At 44.4% G+C, this 27,616-nt stretch overlaps 1 protein-coding gene and 1 long non-coding RNA gene across 11 annotated transcripts; one reads left to right on the forward strand and one right to left on the reverse strand.

Annotated features, from left to right (window-relative positions):
• Window positions 1–4,046: 4,046 nt before the first annotated feature.
• Window positions 4,047–16,917, reverse strand: LOC127331939 (peroxidase 2-like). The gene is made up of 3 exons (XM_071825315.1): window positions 16,637–16,917; window positions 4,901–5,039; window positions 4,047–4,811 (listed from the first exon to the last, which is right to left on the reverse strand). Exons 1-3 carry the CDS (start codon window positions 16,915–16,917, stop codon window positions 4,047–4,049), a joined length of 1,185 nt encoding a protein of 394 aa, XP_071681416.1.
• A 569-nt stretch (window positions 16,918–17,486) lies between these two features.
• LOC127331940 (uncharacterized) lies at window positions 17,487–23,934 on the forward strand. Of its 10 annotated transcripts, XR_007870116.2 has the most exons (6): window positions 17,487–18,155; window positions 18,994–20,206; window positions 21,648–22,236; window positions 22,376–22,493; window positions 22,738–22,797; window positions 22,887–23,934. It is a non-coding gene; the product is annotated as an uncharacterized lncRNA (long non-coding RNA). The 10 variants fall into 10 exon arrangements; XR_007870112.2 differs by having other exon boundaries at window positions 21,648–22,493; XR_007870114.2 differs by having other exon boundaries at window positions 21,648–22,286; window positions 22,376–22,797.
• Window positions 23,935–27,616: the final 3,682 nt, after the last annotated feature.

Raw genomic sequence — 27,616 nt, forward strand, 5'->3', positions numbered from 1 at the left:
GAGCAGCAGAGCTACCGAAAATGTCGCTCGGGGCGGCGGCCGGCGGTGAACTAATGTCGCTTGGAGAAGAACCCTGAAAGCTCTCTGTTGGGGTGGCGGCGGGAGCTTGAGAAGCCACAGCGCCGAGCGACGCAAATAGGATCACAATCGCAAGGGTATTTGCCATCTTTGCGGAGTGTGTTGTAGAAGCAGGAAACAAGCTGTGTGCGTGGCGACGCTAGCGTGGTCGTCGATCTATTTATAGATTGGCGCTGGCCTTCACGTAGTTCGACGAATGTTACTGGAATGACTGTTCCGCGGCTACATGCATGTTACCGCTTGTTTTAATTAGTGCGTTTTGTAGAGCAATTTCAAATCGGAACATGGAAGAACAGCTCATCGATCGTGGGTCATTTGACTTGCCCTGTTTACCTACCTTTTCTGCGTCGATGGAGCCTCTGTGTCGTTCAGGAATGTTTCTGGGGAAAGTAACTAGCAAGGTTGCAACATAGACAGGTTTTTCTAAGAAGATGTCGGTTGGTTCCAGTGGAAAACGAAGACTCCCGGCAACAATAATTCCATGTGCTCAGTTTGTACATCCATGTGTTCAGCTAATAGATCCATCTGTTCGATCAGCTAGTAGATCTAACGATGTTAATACGAGAAGCCTAATGTAAGAACGAACAACGGGTCGGCAAACATCTATCTATCTATTATTATATAATTAAGACACAAGACAACCAATGGTGGAGATTTAGCAAACCAAAGTCATAAAATCCCAATGGTTGAGATGTGGATCCCACGTCAAAGGCATGCACGTGGTTTGCTAAAAAAAAGATTACGCCGTGGACAATATGGAATCCAACACGTAATGCATTGATCGGATCTGTATTTTTCTCAGCAAAAACTCTCATCTGTACGTAAAAATAGTCTTATCTCTTTGCCCCATATAAGCCGCCGTTGGTGTTGTTCCGCGATTTTAGCCTAGAAGTTGTGCACCACGGATGATTAGTATATGTCGACGGCTGGTGTTGTTCCGCGATTTCAGCCTGGAAGTTGTGCACCACGGATGATTAATTAGTATATTACGATGGCTGATCGCGCAGGTCTCCGATGAGCTCGAGACGACGATGATGATCTGGCAAAGCTAGATCGAGGAAATAGCAATCTCGCGCCGTGTGGACACCGGGAGGAGATCTCTAATGAGAACGAGACGACAATGACGATCTCACGCCGATGAAGCTAGCTCCGGTGGAACAACAATCTCGCGTCGTGTTGATCTGAGATCTCTGATCAGCTGACAGTAAAAATCCCGCACCGATGAATCTAGCTCGAGGGAACAACGAATCTCGCGACATGGAAGCTGATTAACCCCTTCCGGCTATGAAGGTATTCGACGACTCCCTTCCGGCTATGGCGATACCAATCTAGCAACAAGAGATGATGTGTGAAGTCCACGAAGAGGTTTGGATCGATGGCTCAGGCTGGATCATGCAATGTAAAGGAATCCATCACACAGGATAGCTCTCTTCCGGAGTCACGATTCAGCGCCGCCTCCGATGCTGTCCTAGCCTTCACGCCCCATGCAGCAATCTCAGATTCACAGGTACGGTTGATAAACACACCGTATGTATTAATCTTTGCACCACAGAGCTCTATTTTTTTATACGGAAGTGACGCTTAGATGTCAAAAGCTCATGAAGTGTATACAGAAAGAGTTGAAAACAAGACATAGTATCCATGTTTGTTTTTATCAAAAATTCTACGGAGTATAATAAACAATATCATATGAAGTTCAAAGGAATCTAAGATTCATATTTCTTTGACTCAAACGGTAGCATAAGAATAGGAGATTTTCAGAAGTGTCAATGTTGCTGGAAAAGCGCAATGCGCGAAGACACAAAAAGGCGAAAACATGACACAGTACCCGATCCTCCAAATTTCTTACGCAATAGCCTATGCCATATGAATTTCAAAGGAATCTAGAATTCATATTTCGTTAACTCAAACATTAGCATAAGTATTATACTTTACTTTCACTCGGCGCACTGACACATTTTTTTCTGAAATAGTGGATGCTAATCACCAGCACTAACTTAACATTGTTTTTAAAATTGGTTTGTACGTGAGAAGAATAAGCTAGCTAGGGAGCAAGGGATGTGCTCAGCTACACACGTTGCAAATAGCAGTTTTCAGAAATTTAAGGAAGTTTGCAACTTGCACTATGCTTTCTGGTATATCCTTGCATATTAATAAGATCTGTTTATATAGCTATGTGTGTTCCATAAATTGATTCCTTGGTGTTGAAATTTCCCTAAATTTAAATTTACATACTCCCTCAGGGTAATACGGAGTTCGTGGAATTATTCGCCTGAGTCGGACAAGGTGACGGCCTGGAGTGGAACTGGTGCATTGAGTAGGCACTAGCAGTCAGGGACGTTCTCCAACAGCAGGCACAAGCAGCAGCCAGCGAGCAACATCAGGCCCAACCAGCAGGCAGCAGGCACAGCCGGTGCCTGTGGAGGATCGTCATGCTGTTTTGTATCTCCTTGTGCTCAGTGCCTCAGTGATCTACTATCTGAATTAGATACTCTTTTTTTGTTGAATTAGCTAGCAAGCAGCATGCAGTAGATATAGGTTTAACTGTATTAGGTGCGACGTGTGATGAATGGCATTCCCCAATAGGTTTCATATTATTGCTGAACTTTATCTTTGTGTCAGACTTGATGTTCACCATATACAGGTCACCAAATTTCTAATGTTTCTCATACAGATTCAGCGGAGAATTCATCATATTGTGCAGATTCTGTTTATAACTCAACGTGTTTCCTTCGCTATAATAACAATTGTTGTAGATTCTATGGATTATTGAAAATTTATTTTGGTTTGATATTCAAAACAAATTGTACCCGATTTATTTTTCATCACATTAACTAATTGGGGTGGTATTATCACCATCTGAAGGAGGTAACCATAAAAATTACACCGTTGGAATTGTCTTTTAAATATGCCAATGTTATAGTTTATATTTCATTCACACAATTTGTGTTTCGCCGGCGCAGGATTTCGGCTGGTGCGCCGGCAGTGTGCGGTCGTCGCCGGCGTGGCGACAAAGTGGTGCGCCGGCACCACTTGCCACCGGCGCGGCAGAATCTTGGTGCGCCGACAATGTTTTCTTCACCTATAGCCATTTTCCTAGTAGTGTTAGTTGTTTCCTGTGTTGAGAGGACGATGCAACACCTAGTTGCGCCTTATCATTCGCCTGAAAAAGCGCAGTGACCACTTTGTGTGCTTGCAAGAGCTCACCCTCAAGTTCTTCAATACGGTGGCATGTTTGCGTCCCATCTTGTCGGTCTGCCCCATGAGATGATGGTTCCCTCTTGGAACACATTTATGTGTCTAGTCCTGGCACATATCCCACATGTGCGCGCCCCTAACCCACAAATGCCCATTGTAGCCCCGAAGGTCGGCTCTGATACCAAATGTAACACCCGACCACCCTTGGCAGTGAAAAACTTCTCAGATTGTCAAGCATCGTCAGGCCACGCACGCTTAATCTTGAAGTTATTTGGAGATGAGCTTCCGGAAAACAAGTTTGAACTTGTTGGTATGGATTATCCTATCAATCTTATTTAGCCCTGGCCTAGGATGTCACAACGAAGGTAGATTGTTCGGATGTACTCCCGGTTTTTTATAATATTTTGACATTTTAGAATGCATTTCCAGCAGTTTCATGGAGCCAAAACACCACCTCCTCCTGTGTGATATTTGATCTGTTTTGTAAGATAATTTCCTCCATGCCTTGTATCTTTAAGCAAATTTGGCTTTATCAATTTAATTTAAAGCCGTACTCAAAGAGCCTCTTCTATATCCAAAAAAGACCTCTATGCTCGAGTACAATTCAGCCAACCGACCCATTCAACCGAAGAATAGAAGCATCAGCAGGCATGCTCCAACTTAATCAAGGAACAAGGCGGAAGGACGATTCAACATGGACAGATACCACCGGGACATAAACGAAACAAACCTACAAAGCGTTCACGTTCCATGGCTAATAGCAAAATTACCTAATTGTTGACGACCCTGCACATGTTCCTGATCTCCCCGTTGGCTGCTGTCTTGATCTCGATGGCAGCCATCTTTACCATCGCTGTGGCGAACTTCGTCTCCCACCTCCGGGCAATGAGCGCATTCTGCAGCACCTTCCTCGTGGTCCGGCGTGATGTCAGCAACGCCGCATCAGAGGTGAAGAGCACGTTGTGCTTAAGCAGATTGGTGTAGTACCGTGTGTCCAGCCGGTTTGGCGTCACAATGTCTTGAACCACGGTGGGGTCGTTGGTGATGTTGGGGCTCGTGGGGCACTTTCTCTGCAACATGGTGGCGAAGGCCGGGTTCATGTTAGAGGGATTCGGGGGGAGGCGGCCGGTGAAGGACGAGCAGTGAGACACCCCGATGGTGTGCGCGCCGGAGAGAACCACGGGATCGTCTACGTCCAAGTTCTTAGCCTTGAAGCTGCCGATGAGCTGCGAGAGGTTGAAGAATGGCGGGGGAAGGAACTGGAGCGCCTCGCCGGAGAGTGACACGCGGCCGTCCAGGCGCCCCGCCGGCATCCTGAAGTTGATCCTCCCACTGCTGAGGATTGAGGACGCGTCTCTCGAGGCGAAGGCGATGATGTCGGCGCAGGAGACCTTGCCGGGGCAGACCTTCTCTACCGCCTTCTTGGCCGCGTCGATCACTTCAAAACCGCGCAGGCTTGGGAAGTTGGGAGGGCTGAGCTTTTCCGGCTGCGGGTTGGCCGCCGTCGGGTCGAGCAGGATGGAAGCATCGCAACCCTGCGCGGTAACACGTCGACACGTTAATGAACACCAAGCATCACATAATGCCCGACATATACACATCTGACGGTATATTGTTGCCATACCTGGACGAAGCAGTCGTGGAAGTGCAGCCGAATCAATCCTGCGCCGATGACGGGGCTCTTGGACAAGGCCTTCCACACGGCCGCCCTGACAATCACTGGTGGAAAAACAGGCTTCGGGTGAGCCCCATAAGTCGCGATGCTGCAGGATCCGCGACAAATGGTACCTTTAGTCGCGGTTCGGGAGGAGAACCGCGACCAAAGGCCTGGGCCCAGGGCGCTCGGTGGCCAGCCGGTGCACGTGGGGGGTCTTTAGTCGCGGTTGGCCAGGCCAACCGCGACTAAAGGTGCCCGAAGGCCTTTAGTCGCGGTTGGCCAGGCCAACCGGGACTAAAGCCCCTCCCCTATATATACCCATCCAGCAGCCAACACTTAGCCATTTGGTGCCATTCTCTTCACAAGCTCACAAGTGGGTGTTAGGTTTGCTTTTGGTTCCTCTTATGCACATAAGGTGTTTGATGAAATGCCCCAAGAGCATGAAACAAACATGATATGAAGTGTTGGAGCCACACTTGAGCTTTCTCATTTATTTTTTCCTCCTCGATCGCGGTTAGCAACTTGAACCTTTGATGTGTCGTTGATAAAATGTGCATGTGTGTGTAGTTCATTGTTTAATTTATATTGTTTGTAGCTAGTTAGTTTAACAAATGCATGATGGTTAATTATATATTTTATATTATAATAATGCAGATGAATCGACAATGGATGTACGGTAACCGACTCTCCGGCGAGTTCAGTGCGGGTTTGAAAGATTTCCTCGTAGTGGCTAATGCGAACAAGCAGGGGGGTTTTGTTATCTGTCCATGTGTTAAATGTAAGAATCAGAAGGGTTACTCTTCCTCAAGAGATGTTCACATGCACCTGCTTCGGCACGGTTTCATGCCAAGCTATAATTGTTGGACCAAGCATGGAGAAAGAGGGGTTATAATGGAAGAAGATGAAGAAGGGGATGATTTCATCGATGAAAGCTATCTTGCTCATTTCGGTGATACTTTCATGGAGGATGCTGAAGGTGAAGGGGAAGGTGAAGGGGAAGGTGAAGAAGAGGCACGTGATGATCCCGTTGATGATCTTGGTCGGACCATTGCTGATGCACGGAGACGCTGCGAAACTGAAAAAGAGAGGGAGAATTTGGATCGCATGTTAGAGGATCACAGGAAGGCGCTGTACCCCGGATGCGATGATGGTCTGAAAAAGCTGGGCTGCACACTGGATTTGCTGAGATGGAAGGCACAGGCAGGTGTAGCTGACTCGGCATTTGAAAACTTGCTGAAAATGTTGAAGAATATGTTTCCAAAGAATAACGAGTTGCCCGCCACTACGTACGAAGCAAAGAAGGTTGTCTGCCCTCTAGGTTTAGAGGTTCTGAAGATACATGCATGCATCAACGACTGCATCCTCTACCGCGGTGAATACGAGAATTTGAATGAATGCCCGGTATGCACTGCATTGCGTTATAAGATCAGAGGCGATGACCCTGGTGACGATGTTGAGGGCCAGAAACCCAGGAAGAGGGTTCCCGCCAAGGTGATGTGGTATGCTCCTATAATACCACGGTTGAAACGTCTGTTCAGGAACAAAGAGCATGCCAAGTTGTTGCGATGGCACAAAGAGGACCGTAAGTCGGACGGGGAGTTGAGACACCCCGCAGATGGAACGCAATGGAGAAAGATCGACAGAGAGTTCAAAGATTTTGCAGCTGACGCAAGGAACATAAGATTTGGTCTAAGTACGGATGGCATGAATCCTTTTGGCGAGCAGAGCTCCAGCCATAGTACCTGGCCCGTGACTCTATGCATCTACAACCTTCCTCCTTGGTTGTGCATGAAGCGGAAGTTCATTATGATGCCAGTGCTCATCCAAGGTCCGAAGCAACCCGGCAACGACATCGATGTGTACCTAAGGCCATTAGTTGATGAACTTTTACAGCTGTGGGGCAGACCTGGTGTCCGTGTGTGGGATGAGCACAAAGAAGAGGAATTTGACCTACGAGCGTTGCTTTTCGTAACCATCAACGATTGGCCTGCTCTTAGTAACCTTTCGGGACTGTCAAATAAGGGATACAATGCATGCACGCACTGCTTACATGAGACTGAAAGTGTACATTTGCCAAATTGTAAGAAGAACGTGTACCTTGGGCATCGTCGATTTCTTCCGAAAGGTCATCCAGGACGAAAGACAGGCAAGCATTTCAACGGAAACGCAGATCACCGGCCGAAGCCTGCGGAACACACCGGTCTGAGGTATTTGATATGGTCAAGGGTTTGAAAGTCATCTTTGGAAAGGGTCTCGGCGGACAATCAGTTCGAAGGGAGCTGACGGGCACGTAGCCATGTGGAAGAAGAAATCTATATTCTGGGAGCTAGAATATTGGAAAGTCCTAGAAGTCCGCTCTGCAATCGACGTGATGCACGTTACGAAGAATATTTGCGTGAACATCCTAAGCTTCTTGGGCGTGTATGGGAAGTCAAATGATACAAAGGAAGCACGGCAGGACCAGCAAAGTTTGAAAGACCCTGATGACCAGCATCCGGAACGGTTTCAAGGTCGTGCCGGCTCCGCTCTGACCAATGAAGCGAAGGTCATCTTTTTGAATGCCTGAGCAGTATGAAGGTCCCGTCAGGATTCTCGTCCAATATAAAGGGAATAATAAACATGGCGGAGAAAAAGTTCCAAAACCTGAAGTCTCACGACTGCCACGTGATTATGACGCAATTGCTTCCGATTGCTTTGAGGGGGCTCCTGCCGGAAAATGTTCGAGTAGCCATTGTGAAGCTATGTGCATTCCTCAATGCAATCTCTCAGAAGGTAATCAATCCAGAAGTTCTACCACGGTTACAGAACGATGTGATCCAATGTCTTGTCAGTTTCGAGTTGGTGTTCCCGCCATCCTTCTTCAATATTATGACGCACCTCCTGGTTCACCTAGTCGATGAGATTTCCATTCTCGGTCCTGTATTTCTACACAATATGTTCCCCTTCGAGAGGTTCATGGGAGTATTAAAGAAATATGTTCGTGAACCGTGCTAGGCCAGAAGGAAGCATCGCCAAGGGCTATGGAAATGAGGAGGTAATTGAGTTTTGTGTTGACTTTGTTCCTGACCTTAAGCCGATTGGTCTTCCTCGATCGCGGCACGAGGGAGACTAAGTGGAAAAGGCACGATCGGAAGGAAATCAATGATATGTATGGACGGCCATTCTCTGACTGAAGCACACCACACAGTTCTGACCAATTCCAGCTTGGTGGCTCCGTACTTTGAGAAACACAAGAATATTTTACGCTCGGACAACCCTGGGAAGCCTGAATCCTGGATTAGGAAGGCCCACATGGAGACTTTCGGCAGTTGGTTGAGAAAACATTTAATGAGTGACAATAAGGTTGTAGATCAGCTGTACATGTTGGCCAAGACACCATCTTCGACTATAACGACTTTCCAAGGGTACGAGATAAATGGGAATACATTTTACACGATCGCCCAAGATAAAAAGAGCACCAACCAAAACAGTGGTGTCCGCTTTGATGCAGCAACCGAGAATGGGCAAAAGGTCACATATTATGGTTACATAGAGGAGATATGGGAACTTGACTATGGACCCTCCTTTAGGGTCCCTTTGTTCCGGTGCAAATGGTTCAAGCTAACAGGAGGTGGGGTAAAGGTGGACCAGCAATACGGAATGACAATGGTGGATTTCAACAATCTTGGTTATCTTGACGAACCATTCGTCCTAGCGAAAGATGTCGCTCAGGTTTTCTATGTGAAGGACATGAGTAGCAAACCGAGGAAACGGAAAGATAAGAAAACGATCAGTACATCGTTCGATGATCCAAAGCGCCACATTGTTCTTTCAGGGAAAAGAAACATCGTGGGAGTGGAGGACAAGACAGACATGTCAGAAGATTATAATATGTTTGCTGAAATTCCGCCCTTCAAAGTGAACACCGACCCAAGCATTAAGTTAAATGATGAGGATGCTCCATGGATACGGCACAATCGTAAGCAAGCAGGGACACAAGGGAAGAAATGATGTGTAATAATTTATTGTACCAAACTTTGTTGAATGAATCATGTGAATTATATTACCCGTGATGTGTTTGGTGTCCATTTTCGAATGATTCAATTGACTCGAGATAGCACTGATGATACATGAAATTTGGAGTGACTAAGTCATACTCCTGCATACATGAAATTTGGAGTGACTAAGTCATACTCCTGCATATAGGAAATTTGGAGTGACTAAGTCATACTCCTACATACATGAAATTTGGAGTGATTTAGTCATACTCCTGCCTAGGCGTATAATATGCATACTCGTAGTCTTCATAGCCGCCGCCATTGTACTGGTAGTCGTCGCCTTCTAAGTTGCCGGCGTCGCTGCCGCTGCCGGCTGTCGTCGTCGCTGTCGGGCGGCGCTCGTGGCTCGAACTGAGGGTAGCGCAGGCGGGGGATATCGCCGGCCGTGATGTAGTCCATGACGCTCTGCAGAGTCCGGCCGTACCACCATAGCCGACGGCCGGCCTCGTGGAAGTTTCCAGGAGGCAGACCGTCCTCCTCATACCTGGCGAGCGCCCTCTCACGCCGATTGATGAAGAAGGCGTCCCAAGTATGCTGGTTATCGGGATGCCAGCGGGGATTCATCCGCTGCTCCGGCGTGAGGTCGAGGTAGTAGTGGTTCGTGATGGCCGCCCGGCGCGCGGTACCGAGGACGGAGGGACCGGCACGCCGCCGGCGCTTAGGCTCCGGCCGGCAGGGACGCGGTAGCCGGAGGGCAAGGGTAGTTCGAGGCGCAAAGCTCCTCCACCTGCCGGTAGGTTAGAGTGGGTGCGGTGGAAGCCATGAGAGAGTGATGAGAGATTGTAGAGATGTGATGCTGGCCAAGCCGGGCTACCTATATGTAGTGACAAATGGCGGGAAAAATGGGAGCGGGAAGACAGGAGGCGGGAAGAAAGAGGCGGGAAAAAAATTGGCGGGAAGAAATTGGCGGGAAAAAATTGGCGGGAAGAAAGAGGCCGGAAGAAATTGGCGGGAAACAATTGGCGGGAAGAAAGAGGCGGGAAGACAGGGAAGAAATGGCGGGAAGACGAGGAGGGAAGAGGGGGTCGGCGGAAAGAGGCGGGAAGAGGGGGCCAACGAACTTTTGAATTGAATTAGTTTTATTTTTATGAATTTTTGATAATTTGTATTTTTAAATTTTTTGAATTGAATTAGTTTTATTTTTCTGAATTTTTTGATATATTATTTGTATTTTTAAGATTTTGAATTGAATTAGTTTTATTTTTATGAATTTTTTGATATATTATTTGTATTTTTAAGATTTTGAATTGAATTAGTTTTATTTTTATGAATTTTTTGATATATTATATGTATTTTAAACATTTTGAATTGAATTAGTTTTATTTTTCTTAGTTTTTTGATATATTATTTGTATTTTTAAGATTTTGAATTGCATTAGTTTTTTTTTCTGATTTTTTTGATATATTATTTGTATTTTTAAAATTTTGAATTGAATTAGTTTTATTTTTCTGATTTTTTTGATATATTATATGTATTATATGATTTTCAAAAAAGAAAAAAATTTCAAAAAGAGCTTTAGTCGCGGTTGGCCTGGCCAACCGCGTACTAAAGGTCCTTGCGTGGGAAAATAAAAACCGGGCGAAAATACCTTTAGTCGCGGTTGGTCCCCGGCGCGATTAGCAGCTACCCTTAGTCGCGGTTGGCGACCCCAACCGCGACTAAAGGGGGTCCCTATATATTCGCGCACGGCGAACCGCCGCGCCATTCTTCTTCCTCCGCCCGAATCGCGCATCGATCTGAGACGCCGCGCCGCCCTCGTCGTCTCCACGCCGTCCTTCTCGTCGTCTCCACGCCGTCGCCGGCGTCATCGTCTCCGCGCCGTCGCCGCCATCGCCGCCCTCCATCTTCTCTTCTCGCCACGCCCCGGCCCGTAAGGATCCCTCCAAACAAACGCGCGCGCGCCGCCCGTGCCGCGCCGCCGTGTCGCCACCGCTACGCGCCACCGAGAGGAAGGGCGGCGCCGCACGAGAGGAAGGGCGGCGCCGCAAGACGAGAGGAAGGGGCGGCGCCGCTGAGAGAGAGGCGCGCGCCGGCCAAGATACATGGGCGCCATACGTGCCGCACCGACCCCTCGGCCAAATTTTTTTTCTTTTTTTAGTTTTAGTTCTTGTTAATTTCGAAATTAAAATTAACTAAAATTGGACTTAAAAAAAAACTAAAATTGAATCATCATATCTGAATTGTTTTGTTTTGTTGGTTAGACACAAAATAAAACTTTGTTAACCTAAATTTTGTTAACCTAAAATTTTGTTAACCTAAAATTTTGTTAACTTAAATTTTGTTAACTTAAATTTTGTTAGCCGGTCGATAACTAAGTACTTAACTCACAATTTGTTAACCTAAAATTTTGTTAACTTAAATTTTGTTAGCCGGTCGATAACTAAGTACTTAACAAAAAAATACTTAACAAAAAATAGTACTTAAAAATTAAAACTTCAAAATTTGTAACTTACAAATTGTAACTTAAATGAAAAATAGTTTTAAGTAATTTGTTACTTCAAATGGGGCATACCGGCCGGCCCGGCCAATTTTTTCTTTTTTTTTAGTTTTAGTTTTTGTTAATTTCGAAATTAAAATTAACTAAAAATTGAGACTTATAATTTGAGACTTAAAAAACTACAAGAAGACATAAAATTTGAGACTTAAAAATTTGAGACTTAAAATTTTAGACTTAAAATTTGAGACTTAAAATTAACTAAATAATTGAGAGTTAAAATTTTGAGACTTAAAAAACTAAAAGAAGACTTGTAATTTGAGACTTAAAATTTTGACTTTTTTGACTTAATAATTTTGACTTAAAATCTTGACTTAATAAAACGTACTAGATCTAGGGGGGAGACGGAGGCCCGAAGGCCGGCCGGGCGCGCGCGCCACACACACGCATTAGGACGGCGTGCCACACACACGCACTAGGGCGCCGAGGACACATAACTTAACCACCGCGCGAGGGTTATGTGTCCTCGGCACCGCCACCGCCCTTTCGCCACCGCCCTTTCACCACCGCCACCGCGCTATACCGAGGGGAGGCGAGCCCTCGTCGCCCCCTCCGCATACGCCTCCCTCTCCGTGACGCCGTCGTCTACCGCCCCGTCTCGCGCTCTTCCGCGACACCCTCTCCCAACCCCTTCCAGCTCGCCGGCCCCTCCTTTTTGCCACCGCCTTTTGCCACCGCCACCACCCCTTCTTCACTTAATTAATTTGTTTTGACTACATGTTTTCAGGACTGACATATGGCGGACGATAGAGCTGACCCGATTCTGGACAACTATGATCCGGACGCTGAAGACCATATGTTCGGCATCATAAAAGGCGATATTCCATATGTGCCGACCGGAGAAGAAGAAGATGATATCTCTTCTTATCTGAACCTTGAGTGTGAAGATGAAGGGCGCCGTCAGCAAGCAGATGATGCCGAAGAAACGTCGATAAACGACGATCTTCAATTGGAAGTAGCAACCACCTCCGGCGCCGAGGTATATATATATATATACATATTGAGCGTCTGGTGATACAACTAATCGATTTGAATAAATGTGTGTGTACTAACGCGCGCGACTCTCTTTCTTATTTTAGCCCTCGGCCGGATCGTCGAAAAATCGAGTACGTCGTCAAAGCGTGGCGCAACCAAGACGATGAAAGCAGGAGAAACATGCACCATCGATGTTGTCGATGAAGCAACCGCAGGCCGCTGGAGCCCAGCAAGAACGCCACCAAGTTTGTCGGCCAATGCGGAGCCGTTGTTAGAGACAACGTCTCGATCACCCGCCAGAGTGGAATGAGCCAAAGAAGGCACGTGTTGGTTTCACTTTTGTCGATAAGAGAGAAAAAAAGATTGCTTCAACAAGCTTATGGAACATTTCGTTCTACCTCCGGAATACCGCAAATACGATGAGGAGGGTAACAAGATTGCGGAAAACAAGGAGAGGCGCAAGCTAGTCAAACAGTTCGCTCTTTCTAGGATGGCCAACGCATTCCGGAAATACAAGCAAAATCTAGCCCATGACTTTGTCAACCAGGGCAAGACTCCGGATTTCATAGGACAATATGAGAAACTGCAACATGATTGGCCAGAATTTGTGAAGCAAAAGAAATCGGAGCAGTTCCTTGAACTATCGAGACAAAATAAGGAAAATGCGGCCAAGAAGGAGTACAATCATAAAATGGGGCCAGGAGGGTATCGCTTTTGGCAGCCTAAGTGGGAGAAGATGGAGAACGAGCTGAGGGCGCGAGGAATCCGTCCAGGTACGGAGGGATGGGACCCAAGGGCCAAAAGCTGGTGGTACGGGCATGGGGGATCGCTGAACCCGGAGACAGGGGAGTGTGTTTATCAGGGCAAAATAATTACACCCACCCAAAAGCTTATTGAGGCAATGAGGGAGGCTCAAGAGGGGAGGATCAGGTTCAACAGAGAGAACGACGCCCTGACAAAAGCCCTCGGGAATCCTGAACACGGAGGACGTATACGAGGCATGGGGCCCATTCCGTGGAAAATAGGGTTCCCCCGGAACGATGACCCGTACGGTTACAGAAGCCGTAAGAGAAAGATGGATCGGGATGCAGATGTTGTGGCGAAGTTGGTAACTGAAATGGATGTGATGAAGAAAACCGTGAGTGTACTAGTCGCCGAAAGAGATGCAGCTCGGGCGCAGCATCTTTGAAGATCATCCAATGGATCTCGGAAGCCAGCGAGAGAAGAAGCAGCGTGGCTTCCACGGAGGCCTCACCGGCTGGTGCACCGACGATAGAAATTACTGCACCGGAGCCTGCGGTGGTCGAAATTACTGCACCGGAGCCTCCTCGCTACCCGTGGACGATATAAAGGAGATGAAAGCATGTCATCTGTATTATCCTATCGGGAACATGTCCATGAAGGTAGCCATCGGCAGTGCTTTACCACCTGGAGCACTCCACCACAACAACCCCATTCAAGATGGCTATGCTCGTGTGACGGTGGAGGAGATAGTCCAACGGTTTGAGGACCTGGACATTGACATTGCTACACCTGAAGGGGTGAAAAGACTTGGAGATGTCAAGCGCCAGTTCATTCTATGGCAGAAGAAATTTATCAAGTTTCCAGGCGAGGCGCCAACAAGTCCACCCCCGGACGGTGGTGGTGGTGGCGCTGCCGGGGACGGTGGCGGTGGCGGTGGCGGTGACGGTGGCGGTGGCGGTGACGGTGGCGGTGGTGCTTCACCTAATACACCTCATTCACGTCAGCCCACGCCGCCGCCCCCCAGTCCTCGTCCGGCGGGTGATCAGACACCGGTACCGCCCCCCAATCCACCTCCGGCGAAGAAGCAGAAGCAGTCCTGGGTTATTAACCCGGACCCTTACGTACCTAAGAAAACAAAGGTACCGGAGGTATCACTGAAGCCTCTCCCCACGAGGCCTTGGGAAAGTAGTGCCGAGGAAGTCGAGGCGGGCGCGGCTGCTGATTTAGAGAAATGGAAGGCGAGCGTCAAGAGGAAAATAGAGGGCGAGCCCAAGCCAGTATATTCTGACAAGGAAAAGCAGTGGGCTAAGTCATTTTTGAACACACCGTCCCAAGCCGCGAAGAATCTGCCTGACGACTATTTACGTGAACTTCGTAGGCAAGCACTCGCGTTCAAGAACAGGAAAGAGTTGGCGGAGAAGAAAGCCGTGAAGGACGAGGCCGAGTCAAAATTAGAAAGGGGGAAAGAAGTTGCCCAGCTCGGGGAACAAAGTAAACAATCGATCGCCCCGCTCATAGTGCAAGCCGCCGATCCGGATGCCCCCGATATCATAGCAGCTGCGGCAGCACATGGATTGACTGTAACGAGTGCCAGAGAACAAGCGGCCGAGTTAGGTATCACTCTTCGTGCAATTCTAGGCCTTGTTCTGGCGCCCATGAAGGACGTAGTATTTACATATGTGAAGAATGGCCCTCTCGTCGAGCCTGCGAGGAAGGGGATCTACCTCGACAAATGCTAGGTACTGCTAAATTGGTACAAGGGTTACATAAAACATAAAAACGCCAAAGACTATATCTATGCGGAAGTTAGATATGAGCATCACTTCAAACATTACTGGGTACAAATTCCTCTGAGTGAATTGTTCCAGCTGTTCAATCTGCGCGACCTCGACAAATCTATCATCGGTTGCTACGTTACGTAAGTGATTTATTAATTTCTACCCCATCTCGTTCATTGCCTCGCACTGTCCTAACTATCTTGTTGTGTACGCTATTATGCAGAATGAAGAAGCGGGAAATGCGAATAAGGAACATCCATGATGTTGGGTTCATTGACCCACACATCGTTAATTCACATGTGTTAGAACACCACCCCGCCGACGTGGAGGATGACCTGTGGCGGTTTATTAGAAAACAGCAACGAGTTTAAAAGTGATATTCTATTTCCTTACCATTTTTGGTGAGTGTTTCTGTCTTGAGCACATTCTGTTTTGTTTACTGCATGCATTGTAGGTGGCTTTTCGTTGATTTATTCATGAGTGTGCATGTATCGTGTCCGCAGGTTCCACTGGATTCTTATGGTAATTAAAGTTCAGACCTCCTCAGTTCTCGTCCACGACTCTCTGAATATGGATCCGGCGCTTTGGGGCGACATGAGAAAAATGATGCAAAAGTAATTATTTTCATTCATTTGCGCTCTATATCGATCGGCCTATTTCGTTCATCATTTCCTAATATCAAGTAACTAATTAATAACTCTCTTGTTTATTTAATTTTCTTTGCCTCGTAGGGTTTGGAGACGGTTCGTAGATACCAAGGTCGGTGAATTCAAAAAAGAGCTACATTTTAAAATGGCAGTGCGGACGACTGGGATACTCAGCCACCGGGGACCAACCTATGTGGATACTATGTTTGTGAGAGGATCCGGAGATACCGCAATGAGCGGGACCAGACGTGTGAGAACAACATCCTGAGGAATAACCTCCGGAAGACGCTTAGTCCAGAAGCTCGCTTCCGACCACTTCAAGAGGAACTAGCTGGATGGTTGGCGAGGGAAGTCATCGATCCTAAAGGAGAACACTATTACGATGACGTAGAACTTTATATGCACCAGAATTTGTAACTAACTTGTTCAAAATTGTATATGGTCATCCGATATTGAATATATATTGTATATGGTCATCCGATATTGAATATATATTGTATATTCCTCTTGAATTCTTTTTGGTTCTAATTTCAAATTTGTTTGAAATTGTACATTCATATGCATGTATGTATACAGTACCGTAGAATATGTGAAACTCCTTCAAAATTAAAACCCAAAAGAAATAAAATAATACAAATTAAAAAGAAACCAGATTTAGGGGGAGGGGGGCTAAAACCCTAAACCCTGCGGAGGCCTTTAGTCGCGGTTGGCCTAAATATGTGAAACTCCTTCAGAATTAAAACCCAAAAGAAATAAAATAATACAAATTAAAAAGAAACCAGATTTAGGGGGAGGGGGGCTAAAACCCTAAACCCTGCGGAGGCCTTTAGTCGCGGCTGGCCAGAAGAACCGCGACTAAAGGTCCTCCGCCCTGGCGCTCGCCTGCGGCCCACGTGGACGGGCCTTTAGTCGCGGTTCGTAAGGAACCGCGACTAAAGGGGGGGGCCTTTAGTCGCGCAGCTTTGGTCGCGGTTGCGCCACCGCGACTAATGGCAGTTGCCAACCGCGACCAAAGCCCTTTTTTCCACCAGTGAATCTTTTCTGCCCGGGGGCAGGAGCGCTTGTAGAAGCCGACTCTGAGCTTTGTCCCTGCAGACGGAGGAGGGGTTGGGCTCATTGCGCTAGGAGGTGTACTCGTGCTCGGAGCAGAAGAGCTACCGAAAATGTCGCTCGGGGCGGCGGCCGGCGGTGAACTAATGTCGCTTGGAGAAGAACCCTGAAAGCTCTCTGTTGGGGTGGCGGCAGGAGCTTGAGAAGCCACAGCGCCGAGCGACGCAAATAAGATCACAATCGCAAGGGTATTTGCCATCTTTGCGGAGTGTGTTGTAGAAGCAGGAAACAAGCTGTGTGCGTGGCGACGCGCGTGGTCGTCGATCTATTTATAGATTGGCGCTGGCCTTCACGTAGTTCGACGAATGTTACTGGAATGACTGTTCCGCCGCTACATGCATGTTACCGCTTGTTTTAATTAGTGCGTTTTGTATAGCAATTTCAAATCGGAATATGGAAGAACAGCTCATCGATCGTGGGTCATTTGACTTGCCCTGTTTACCTACCTTTTCTGCGTCGATGGAGCCTCTGTGTCGTTCAGGAATGTTTCTGGGGAAGTAACTAGCTAGGTTGCAACATAGACAGGTTTTTCTAAGAAGATGTCGGTTGGTTCCAGTGGAAAACGAAGACTCCAGGCAACAATAATTCCATGTGCTCAGTTTGTACATCCATGTGTTCAGCTAATAGATCCATCTGTTCAGCTAGTAGATCTAACGATGTTAATACGAGAAGCCTAATGTAAGAACGAACAACGGGTCGGCAAACATCTATCTACACTACTTAAAAAGGAGGAAGATGTTCCTTATTCTGCCAGCCAGCATACGTCAACCTCTTTCGTCGTCCGTCCTTCCGTTCGTTCATCGCACCTTCTTTGTCTCACACCGGAAAACCTGCTCGGTAAATAAATGCCCCAACAAATCCGCCACCAAATCCTATCGATTCCATCTCGCCATGCCTCCCTGCCGCGACGTCGCCCTATCTCCATGCATCATCGCGCGCGCCTCCACACCATCGCGTAGTCGTACTAGCCTCACTCCACGCGACCCCGACACCGAGATTCTCGCCGTTCCGGTGAGTCGAGATGATCTTGCAGAGAAAGTACCAAGATGGGAGAAGGGATCGTCAAGCGGATCTGAGCACCATCCCGTGCTGTGGGTTGCCTTCGTGAGGTTGGCACCCCTCCTTCCTGATGCTCCCCTTCTTCTCCCCCAGCGGCAGTCATGGTGGCTCGGTGGCAGCCCCGCAGCATCGATGGGAGAAATCCCATGGGAATTATCGATGGTGAAAGCCTCGTTGCCCAGGCTTCCTGCTTCGATCTGCCCCACTGTCCTTTCATGGGCCTCAATCTGCCCCACAATATCATCAACAAGCCAACGCCATTAAAGTACATCACGGCCTCTTTCTGGAGCAATCAATCGACCACTCTTCTTCCTGGGATAAAGTAGCGGCCAATGGATCCATCTGTGAGCGGCCGCAGCCGTCGTTACTTCCGGCAAGGTGAGACTTCAAGCAGGTGTTGTTTTTCATCAATTTGTGCCCACTAATTGGCCGCTTAAGTGATTATTTGCCCAATGTAGTATCTTTTAGGGCCAGAACCACATGGATAATTAGAATAGTTGCTTATTACTTGTTGTTTGCCTAAACTCAGTAGGTTGGAACTTTAATTAGCGGTTGGATATTTTATATTTCAATTTAATTGTAATTGATTAAACTGAAGTTAAAGTACTCCCTCCATTCACGAAAAAACAATTTGGATCTCGGGCACTGGCGCTCCTGCTTCCTGGTGTCAAAAAATCACCAAATTTTTTTTGCACACATAGTAATATATTTTTATTTGACAGGTAAATTTGCATAGAGTAATTTAAAATAATGTGACTTGTGACAAATAAGAAGTTTAATCATTTTTTTTATAATTTTGGAGCTTCTGTGGGGTGTAGGTATGAGCTTTTGTAATCCACTGTTGCAGCTTCAAATCTTTTAGGGAGTTTTTGATATGTGTAGAGATTTTGTTCTCGAAAGTTGTGCCGAGATATCACATATTTGGCGCCTATGAATATTTGATGTGTTATGACGTACTAGATTCAGCTTTTAGATGAAAATTATTGTGAAAGGTGTATTTTCTCTATATTATGCTTATATTGGTTGATTTGAGTGTAAAACAAACCAGCTAGGCTTTCGGCTTGCCCAGGCTTCGATTATTTTCTAGGTCCGTCACTGAGGACAGAGACGCTTTTCCATCCTGATCTATGCCTGCTATGCTGACGCCTTTCTCGTGTTTAATAAAATGCATATCTACTGCAAAAATATGACACAGCTCATGCTTTTTCATTGGTAGGAAATATCTTGGTCATTTTACACTTGCATTGTACGACATGGAGGTCAAGAGGATGTATCCACCTCTCCTAGGTCCAGGACATGCCTATACACGTAGCAGCAGTGACAGTCTATCAGGTTCTTTCTTCTCTTCAAGACGTTCAGTTTATTTACATAACTATGTTTTGTGGCCCTTCTACAAGGAGATTACATTTGAGTCTTTTTTTCTTCCATTGAGCTCTGGTGCTTGGGTAATATACGGGTTTATTGCTTGTGGGGTTAACATGCTATATAAATTCAGAGCTTTAAACTAATCTTGTGGTGAGTTCTTATTGTAGGATGCTATTGCGTGGTCTTTTCTGCCCAGGTAACTAGAATGTTTTCTATTTTAATTTATCTTGATTACTTGTTGATGAAGTGAAGTGATCTAATCAGACAATTCAATTGACCAACGGGACGATTCCCTCAAGTGAGGATTTGAGATGATAATTGAGATGTAGATGACAAAGGTTTTCACTAGGTAACGGTATTTTTGTTTATAAGAGGTAATGATATCATGCATTCATGGACGAAGGTCTGGATTAATTATGCTTAGGAGGCGGCGGTATAGTGTTGTCTCTTAATTAATATAGGCGGATGATGAATTTGATCTGCTCCGGTCAGAGTCCGACTGGATACATACTATAATATAGCAATGTGCAAATACATGATTGATGATTGTCACTTTAAGTTCTTTCGCGAAGTCCAATTGATGATGATTATTACTGCAAGGATACAACCACAGAGGGAGTATTATCGCAGGTCACAGGTCGCGCTCCGGTCAGAGTCCGACTGGATACATACTGTAATATAGCTCCGAGGACGGCTGGATCAGTGAGCTAAACTAATCATTAATCATTTTTTGCATCTTCTTCTTATTTTGTTTCCTTCTCTGTCCCGCTTTTCTTCTCCTTGCACCCTAAATTAGTATATTAGGTTCATAATAAATCAAATATTTCTCTGACTTGCATTGTTCAACTTTCTATTGCCGTTCCAATGTTTGTCTTTTCTTCTCTATAGTAAGAAGTTGTACCTGTCTGCAGGTCAAAGAAAAAATATGCAGATTTTGCCTCTAGGATGTATCGTGCCGATGCAATTACTGGGAAGTTCTTGTGGGAATTGCACACATCTAGGGATATAGGGATCAAGATGTGGTAAAACTCACGTGAGTTGGACTTATTGTTCTTGAGCGTGAGGTACTTCTCCACAAATCAGTACATAGCTATACCTCAACTTACTGTCTTTTCCCTTTGCATAAACTACTTGAATTATCAGAAATAATGTAATGTCCTTTCTCTGGTAACAAATATGGTGTAATATATATTTGCTGTACTACTACTTAGTTAGCGCCGTTCTCTTCTTTGTATCATCGTAATGTCACTACTCACTCTATCTTTGTAAGCTATACTAATAGTCGATTTGGTAACTATACTACCATTTTTCTACAAAATAAGAACTTAATCAACTTGGTGCATATGTAGCTTTCAGAGAAAGCCAGCTAGATTAAAGAATGTCTAGATATTGCTAGCACTACTCTGTAACCTGCGATATTCTTATTCAGGAACATTCATGTGTGTGATACTGTGGTTCAGTTCAGGGTTTACATTGTTCTTTTTACGAAGTACTTAAGTTAAAAGCCGCAATAAAATTCCCTATTTCTCTATGGATGTCGCTTCAGAATGTGTGTTTCAGCGAACCTGAACTATTTTGGATTGTTTTGTGAAATCATGAACTCTTAGTGTACAAGTGCAAATATAATCAGTGCCATTGAATTGCAGGCCATTCTATCTTTGCATTTCAACTAGGAGCTCTCTTTGTCTGGTGACAACTACTATTTATTTATTTATTTTAATAAGGCACCTCACTTTCAGCTACATATCAAATTTTCGCTCATATTGTTTGAGTGTTTTACCAATTGACCCGATTTCATATTGAGATATATACAAACAAGATCCTTATGAGATCAAGGTTCTTATTTTTATAAGTCTAAAAATAAGCAGTTTCTTTACTGAATAAGGTGATGTAGAAGCTCTGGCAGGAGTTGTGTTTGCCCAAGTAATTAATACAAAAAGGTACTGACCAAGTTGTGTTCAAGCACAATTTTTTGAAAAAAAAAGTAAACAAACATTTACCACTTGGAAATATCCAACAAGTAATGTATTATCATTGTCTAAATAGCAACATGAGTCATCAGTACCGTTCCTGGTGGGATTTTAGGCTTGCATCCTTGTTCTTTCCTTACAAAGTATATTGACCTGTTATTCTTTTCTTCCAAGGTCATTGATCTGTTTTCATGCATACTAAATGGCATCTTGTGTGACAAGTATGATGCTTCTAGGCATGCTTCCTGCAGAAACTATTATGTTTCGCAAGAACCTCTCAGTATTTTGTTATTTATCATGGGATTTATATGTCCTCTTTCATGGAAAAGCACATAGGGAACTTAACTACACCCTCTTATCTGCGACAAGTAATTTGGATTGGAGGGAGTACATATTTCTCTTTGATGTGCATTTATACACCTCTAAAGTTTTCATTCACATGACACATGCTTATAGGTTTTGCTTATTGAATTATCATCTTGTAATACTTTGACTTATGTGAGGTCACCAATTAACTTATGCTAAACATATGCAGATGATTACATGTGTACCCCGGATCTGGTTGAGATAATGTCCATCACTCTCCTCTGTAGGCGTGTAGCGCTAGGTTGCGGGCCTGCCGTAAGCCTCCTCCCTCGAGTGCCAGAACCAACAACAAGCGAGCGTGGAGAAGAACATGCATGGGCGTGCTGTCGGGGTCATGTAATTAGTTTCTAGGATGTGAGATCCCGAGGGTCTAAGACATATCACTATAATAATAGTGAATGCAATACTTTTTAAGCACGTGGTCTAAGACATATATGTATAAATAGTGAATGCAATAATTTTTCTGTATATGAAAATTAGAAATATGTTATAACAAGGTGTGCAGGATATTTTACTATTGAAATATTAGGTAGATGCAGTATGAACAATGTTCTTTAGTTCAGTATAAAAAGGTGGCAGATGCATATCAACAGCTCAAATTTTGATGTTTCGTTTGTGATTACAGGCTAACCCAGAGAGGAACGTGGTTGTTGCTGCTGCTTGAGGACTCCACTGAAAAATAGAAGAGAAGATGAAGAGAAGAGAAGAGAAAGGCCTGCAGATCTTGATGGAGATCATAAAAATTTGTCTGCACACTGGTAACTTCTACCTATTTTTCTGTATAAGGGTATATGGTTTTTAATATTAGGTAGAGATTCTGATACTTTCTAATTGCGGAACATATCACTGCGTAGAATCATCAGAAGTGATTTTTATTTTGATGTTTCGGTTATACAGGTTGGAGAAATCTGAATGTTCAGGTTGGATCAGTAACCACTTAATAGCTGCACAATGCGCTCCAACTATGCTTTGGTTGAAAAGCATCTACTAAGCCACCCTTCCAAAATGCATTAAGGTTGCTATTTCTTATATACAAAACCTGAACTAACTGTAGTTAACTATTTCAATTTTCTCACATCTAACTATTCAGATGTTGTGATTATAGGCTAACCCTATTATTTATGACTTGTGATTTGATTTTTGTATTGACGATATCTGAATTAGTAATACTTGCTCGAGCTTATAATTTATTACTACTGGAAATTCTGATTCCTTTTCACCATGTATATATCCGTGTTCCCGGTTACCTCCTACTGCAGTTCTTTGTGAAACTGACGGTGATGGAACTTAAAAAATCACAGACTTGATAATTCACAAAGGTATGTACACATTTCCTGCAGAAATGTTCTCATTTTTATATTATTCATGATGCCATAGGTTTTAATATCTCTTTTTTCATTTCCTCTAGGTTGAGCAGTGAATGCCGGTCATGTGATTTTGGCTGCTACTTACTCCCTGCCCCATTGTGAAACTACGGACATGGCTTAAATAATTAGATTGCCTAACATACCTCAATTATGTGTGCAATTAAGTCTGCAATGTAGCATTTTGAATATCTTCATATTGTCTGTAGTGACCGCACTTAGTCTTCGCCAGCTGCTGGCTTCAATTTCTCCTAAATCTGTATGTTCTTATATAAAGATTAATGAACCTGCTCATGTGATAGCTCACGTGTGAAGGGAAGTGTCCGTCTAGCTGTGGCTGCTTCAGTTGCCTATGATTATTTGAACTTCATTGATGTTGATTAATATTTGATCTTTACCAATTTTGATCATTTTATAGAAGGCCAGTCTGCTTGTGCTATAAATGATTGATCTATTAAATATTTTATGTGCCTGATCGTCTGCCGTGAAACTGAAATATACACTGCTTGATTTTCGTTGTACATTTCACTCTCGCAACCTTCTTATCTACATGAGCATTTCAACTGATGTACTACATACATTTATAATTTGTCGGTAAATAAATTCTGAGAATGAGAAATGGTTTCGCATTTGTTTCTGGAGTTTGCACTTTGATGTTTCCTTATTTTAGTAGACTGGCACATTTTTTTTGAACTTTTATGTTAGCTGATTGTAAACATGTATCGTGAAAATGATTCGGCTATTTTTTAGGTGGCAAAATACTATATTATAATTTTGGTGGTAATGTTATTGTAGTAAAACTTACCTGGAATGTTCTTGTCCTATGTCATTTTTGTTGTTAGGTTATTTGTAGAAAATTTGACAATTGTTTCCAATTATTTTCATTCTCAATGTAGGCAAGTCAAGTGTCATAATATGGCGACGATTTGTTCTCCCTAGCAGTGCGCACTCATTAGTACATCAGATTGTTGATATGGCCAGCAATGGATTATTATGCTAATAATGTATACGAAATTGATAGAGAATGGAATTTATTTCGCGGTTGATCAGTTTAGAGCTTTGCTCTCTGCATACCTCCATCTCAACTATGAATTTTAGCTAATTAATGTTGACATAAACAGATTCATTCTCACACTAGATACTTATATGCCAACTGATGATACACAAGGCTACGATCCAGACTTGTCTTCTTCAGTTATACATGTGTTGTTTGCACTAATCAGAAAAGAAGTATTTCTCCTATGTTTGCAGCATCCATGTTTTGTAAGACAATAATACATAAAAAAAAGAGGTTGTTGACAGGGATGGAGCCAGGAAAGTGACACAAGGGGGGCTAACTACATGCAAAATTTCTTGGAGGGGGTCATATAGCTAAAGTTAGGTGAAATTACAAGTAAAATCAACATATTAGTAAGGGGGTTTTCACAAAAATTTCCACCACGAGGGGGGCCATGGCCCCAGCCAGCCCCCTGCTGACTCCGTCCCTGGTTGTTGAGGTGACAATTATGATGGCCAAGAACACACGTTTGAGACTTGCCGCGGAAGAATAACAAGAAGACCTAGAACTTGAAACAACGTAGATGCACAACAATGATATCATTTATCCTGCTCGGTATTATCATGTTATAGTACATTATATATCACTGATTTATTTTGAATTTTCATATTGAGTTGTAAATTTTATATGTGCATTGAGAAATGAAATTTGAGGACCCGTGGCAATGCACAGGCATTTTTACTAGTCTATTATATAATTATAAGACACAAGACAACCAATGGTGGAGATTTAGCAAACCAAAGTCATAAAATCCCAATGGTTGAGATGTGGATCCCACGTCAAAGGCATGCACGTGGTTTGCTAAAAAAAAGATTACGCCGTGGACAATATGGAATCCAACACGTAATGCATTGATCAGATCTGTATTTTTCTCAGCAAAAACTCTCATCTGTACGTAAAAATAGTCTTATCTCTTTGCCCCATATAAGCCGCCGTTGGTGTTGTTCCGCGATTTCAGCCTAGAAGTTGTGCACCACGGATGATTAGTATATGTCGACGGCTGGTGTTGTTCCGCGATTTCAGCCTGGAAGTTGTGCACCACGGATGATTAGTTAGCACCGATCCTTAATTAGTATATTACGATGGCTGATCGCGCAGGTCTCCGATGAGCTCGAGACGACGATGATGATCTGGCAAAGCTAGATCGAGGAAATAGCAATCTCGCGCCGTGTGGACACCGGGAGGAGATCTCTAATGAGAACGAGACGACAATGACGATCTCACGCTGATGAAGCTAGCTCCGGTGGAACAACAATCTCGCGTCGTGTTGATCTGAGATCTCCGATCAGCTGACAGTAAAAATCCCGCACCGATGAATCTAGCTCGAGGGAACAACGAATCTCGCGACATGGAAGCTGATTAACCCCTTCCGGCTATGAAGGTATTCGACGACTCCCTTCCGGCTATGGCGATACCAATCTAGCAACAAGAGATGATGTGTGAAGTCCACGAAGAGGTTTGGATCGATGGCTCAGGCTGGATCATGCAATGTAAAGGAATCCATCACACAGGATAGCTCTCTTCCGGAGTCACGATTCAGCGCCGCCTCCGATGCTGTCCTAGCCTTCACGCCCCATGCAGCAATCTCAGATTCACAGGTACGGTTGATAAACACACCGTATGTAATAATCTTTGTACCACAGAGCTCTATTTTTTTATACGGAAGTGCCGCTTAGATGTCAAAAGCAAATGAAGTGTATACAGAAAGAGTTGAAAACAAGACATAGTATCCATGTTTGTTTTTATAAAAAATTCTACGGAGTATAATAAACAATATCATATGAAGTTCAAAGGAATCTAAGATTCATATTTCTTTGACTCAAACGGTAGCATAAGAATAGGAGATTTTCAGAAGTGTCAATGTTGCTGGAAAAGCGCAATGCGCGAAGACACAAAAAGGCGAAAACATGACACTGTACCCGATCCTCCAAATTTCTTACACAATAGCCTATGCCATATGAATTTCAAAGGAATCTAGAATTCATATTTCGTTAACTCAAACATTAGCATAAGAATTATACTTTACTTTCACTCGGCGCACTGACACATTTTTTTCTGAAATAGTGGATGCTAATCACCAGCACTAACTTAACATTGTTTTTAAAATTGGTTTGTACGTGAGAAGAATAAGCTAGCTAGGGAGCAAGGGATGTGCTCAGCTACACACGTTGCAAATAGCAGTTTTCAGAAATTTAAGGAAGTTTGCAACTTGCACTATGCTTTCTGGTATATCCTTGCATATTAATAAGATCTGTTTATATAGCTATGTGTGTTCCATAAATTGATTCCTTGGTGTTGAAATTTCCCTAAATTTAAATTTACATACTCCCTCAGGGTAATACGGAGTTCGTGGAATTATTCGCCTGAGTCGGACAAGGTGACGGCCTGGAGTGGAACTGGTGCATTGAGTAGGCACTAGCAGTCAGGGACGTTCTCCAACAGCAGGCACAAGCAGCAGCCAGCGAGCAACATCAGGCCCAACCAGCAGGCAGCAGGCACAGCCGGTGCCTGTGGAGGATCGTCATGCTGTTTTGTATCTCCTTGTGCTCAGTGCCTCACTGATCTACTATCTGAATTAGATACTCTTTTTTTTGTTGAATTAGCTAGCAAGCAGCATGCAGTAGATATAGGTTTAACTGTATTAGGTGCGACGTGTGATGAATGGCATTCCCCAATAGGTTTCATATTATTGCTGAACTTTATCTTTGTGTCAGACTTGATGTTCACCATATACAGGTCACCAAATTTCTAATGTTTCTCATACAGATTCAGCGGAGAATTCATCATATTGTGCAGATTCTGTTTATAACTCAACGTGTTTCCTTCGCTATAATAACAATTGTTGTAGATTCTATGGATTATTGAAAATTTATTTTGGTTTGATATTCAAAACAAATTGTACCCGATTTATTTTTCATCACATTAACTAATTGGGGTGGTATTATCACCATCTGAAGGAGGTAACCATAAAAATTACACCGTTGGAATTGTCTTTTAAATATGCCAATGTTATAGTTTATATTTCATTCACACAATTTGTATTTCGCCAGCGCAGGATTTCGGCTGGTGCGCCGGCAGTGTGCGGTCGTCGCCGGCGTGGCGACAAAGTGGTGCGCCGGCACCACTTGCCACCGGCGCGGCAGAATCTTGGTGCGCCGACAATGTTTTCTTCACCTATAGCCATTTTCCTAGTAGTGTTAGTTGTTTCCTGTGTTGAGAGGACGATGCAACACCTAGTTGCGCCTTATCATTCGCCTGAAAAAGCGCAGTGACCACTTTGTGTGCTTGCAAGAGCTCACCCTCAAGTTCTTCAATACGGTGGCATGTTTGCGTCCCATCTTGTCGGTCTGCCCCATGAGATGAAGGTTCCCTCTGGTAGAAAAAGGGGCTTTAGTCCCGGTTCGCAACTGCCATTAGTCACGATTGCGCAACCGGGACCAATGAAGCGCGACTAAAGGCCCCTCCTTTAGTCGCGGTTGCTTACGAACCGCGACTAAAGGCACGTCCACGTGGGCGCCAGGCGACCGTCGGAGCGGAGGACCTTTAGTCGCGGTTCTCCTGGCCAACCGCGACTAAAGGCCTCCGCAGGTTTAGGGTTTTAGCCCCCCCTAAATCTGGTTTCTTTTTAGTTTGTATTGTTTTATTTTTTCATATTTTATTTTGTGTTTAATTTTAATTTTGAAGAAGTTTTAGTACACATATTCTACGGTACTATAT

Source organism: Lolium perenne, chromosome 2, assembly GCF_019359855.2.
Source record: "Lolium perenne isolate Kyuss_39 chromosome 2, Kyuss_2.0, whole genome shotgun sequence".
Lineage (NCBI taxonomy): Eukaryota > Viridiplantae > Streptophyta > Magnoliopsida > Poales > Poaceae > Lolium > Lolium perenne.

Excerpts from the sequence above, each read along its gene's own strand:
- LOC127331939 (XM_071825315.1), bottom strand. The coding sequence starts at position 16,917 with ATGGCAAATACCCTTGCGATTGTGATCTTATTTGCGTCGCTCGGCGCT. Across the intron at positions 5,040-16,636 it reads CGGGCAGAAAAGATTCACTG|CATCGCGACTTATGGGGCTC; the intron begins GTGGAAAAAAGG and ends CGGATCCTGCAG. Across the intron at positions 4,812-4,900 it reads TCCACGACTGCTTCGTCCAG|GGTTGCGATGCTTCCATCCT; the intron begins GTATGGCAACAA and ends GTTACCGCGCAG.